We start from the raw sequence: 2,053 nt of genomic DNA, 5'->3' as shown, positions 1-2,053 counted from the left end.
CACGTTAAAAAAAAAAAAAAAAAAAAATGGGGGGGGAAAACTCCGGGGGGTTTTAAGGGGGGAAATAAGCAGCAGTTGAAAAAAAAAAAAAAAAAAAAAAAAAAAGAAAAGAAAAAAAAAAGGCAGAAAATCAAGAAAAGTGTAAGTTGAAAATAAAAAGTCCGTGGAGGAAGGGGGGAGGAGCTGGAAGCCGAGGGAGGGGGCGAGAGGGGGCCGCGGTCCCGGCAGAGTTGGGCGCTCAGACGAGTCCTGTCATCTGCGACCGTAGGAAAGGGAGAGAGGCGGCAGGGAAGGTGCCCAGGGGGTAGCTGACGCCGCTGGAGAAGCCCACCAAGGGGGGTGACATGTGGGGCAGGGTGAAGCCCAAGGCGCTCGCCGGCGAGTTCTCGTGGTATAAAATGGGGACCCGCACTATCCTTTGGGCGGCGTGGGAGAGGTTGGCCGCTTCCAGGTCTGCGGCCAGCTGCCGCTTCCACTTGTTGCGGCGGTTCTGGAACCAGATCTTCACCTGAGTCTCGGTGAGGTGCAGCGAGGCGGCCAGCCCGGCCCGCTCCGAGCTGCTCAGGTAGCGTTTCACGTCGAAGGTGGACTCCAGCTGGAACACCTGGCTGCGGCTGAACACCGTGCGCGTCTTCTTCTTGCGGCCGGCAGCGCGTTGCTCCGGCTCACCCGGCTCCTCGCTGCGCTCCTCCTCCTCCTCTCGGCCGCCGGGCCCGGGCCGCCCGCCCGCCGGGCCCCGCGCCGCCGCCCGCCCGCCGCCGCTCGCCCGCTCCGCCGGCTCCTCGGGCAGCTCCGGAGAGTCTCGGTCGCTGGCTGCGGAGAGAGCAGAGAGCTGTTGCGGAGATCGAGGGAAGAAGGGCATAGCATACAGCCCGCCTGCCCCGCGCCCCGCTTACCGGGAGGGGAAACAACGCGGCTGCGGGAGGGCAAGGCCGTGGAGCGAGGAGCCCGAGCAAAGGCTCCTGCCACTGCTCTGAGTGCTGCGATAAACTCCCAAATATTTATGAGCATATACACACACGAGCGTGCACGCTTATGTGGAAACACAGAAACTGTATTTTATGTGCATATACTCATATATGGGCATACACATATATCTGCATGTATGTACACATATACCTTGTATATGTACACATGTGTACATGTACATCTTGTATGTGTGCACGCATTTAGTGTACACACGTACCTAAACGCACTCATATGTATGTATATAACACATATACTGTTTTCAACACATAAAATGCACTTCTGTGTATACACACGTGTATATGAAGTATGTATATATTTTTATGTGTGTATGTACACATGAGAAAACACATGAACTCTTATTTATATGCACACGGATATATTTACACACATATGTATACATATATACCGACAAATATATTTGCAAGTATATTGTTGTGTGTTGGAAGGGCAAGCACAGTGGTGCATGTGTGTGTATATAAAGAGAAGTAAGAAAGAAATAATTCAATTCGCGTTATTCTGAACTTGGATGGCGACAACTATTCTAATATTGGGACATATCTCCATGGAGTCTCCAATACTCCAATTGCATTCCATTTGCAATTTTAAAGGGGAAAAAATACTTTCTACTCTATAGAACAGAGTAAAAACAGGGGGAAAAAAAGTGAGAAAAAAAGCTGTTGTTTCTGGGGTAGTTTTCTGTTTCTAGATGTACTTTTGAGAGAAATTACAAATATTAATAATCCTATCACTGCAAAAAGAAACTATTTGGATTACAAATCACTCCTCTTTTCCTTATCGAGCAATCGTGAGATCTCTGTAGGCTCATATACGATCACAGAGATGCGCCTAGAAACAATATTTCTTCTATCAGTAGATAGAAAATAATCACTGATGGCAGCCCATAAACTTGAGTTAATTTATGCCCCCCAACCCAGACTTCTTCTCCAGCACTCTCTCCATTGGGATCTCCGCAGCGAAAGGCGAAAGGGCCCGAGCCCAGCTAGTCCCCCAGCTTCTTAAACTCTCCACTGCACTGCTGGGGGACGGTGGTCCCAGCTTTGCGGCTTGCCAGGGAGGAAAAACA

The 2,053-nt window shown here is 50.1% G+C and overlaps 1 protein-coding gene across 1 annotated transcript in view; it reads right to left on the bottom strand.

The window, feature by feature from the left end:
• Positions 1-113: 113 nt before the first annotated feature.
• LOC108510479 (homeobox protein HMX1) overlaps positions 114-2,053 on the bottom strand; it is a 3,496-nt gene continuing 1,556 nt past the window's right edge. Inside the window, exon 2 of the mRNA XM_017840157.1 lies at positions 114-813. Within this exon, the coding sequence (XP_017695646.1) occupies positions 239-813 (575 nt within the window). The 3' untranslated portion in view covers positions 114-238. The remainder of the gene's footprint in view (positions 814-2,053) is intronic.

Source organism: Lepidothrix coronata, unplaced genomic scaffold, assembly GCF_001604755.1.
Source record: "Lepidothrix coronata isolate B3197 unplaced genomic scaffold, Lepidothrix_coronata-1.0 Scaffold999, whole genome shotgun sequence".
NCBI lineage: Eukaryota > Metazoa > Chordata > Aves > Passeriformes > Pipridae > Lepidothrix > Lepidothrix coronata.
This window is presented reverse-complemented; position numbering and strand designations above follow the sequence as displayed.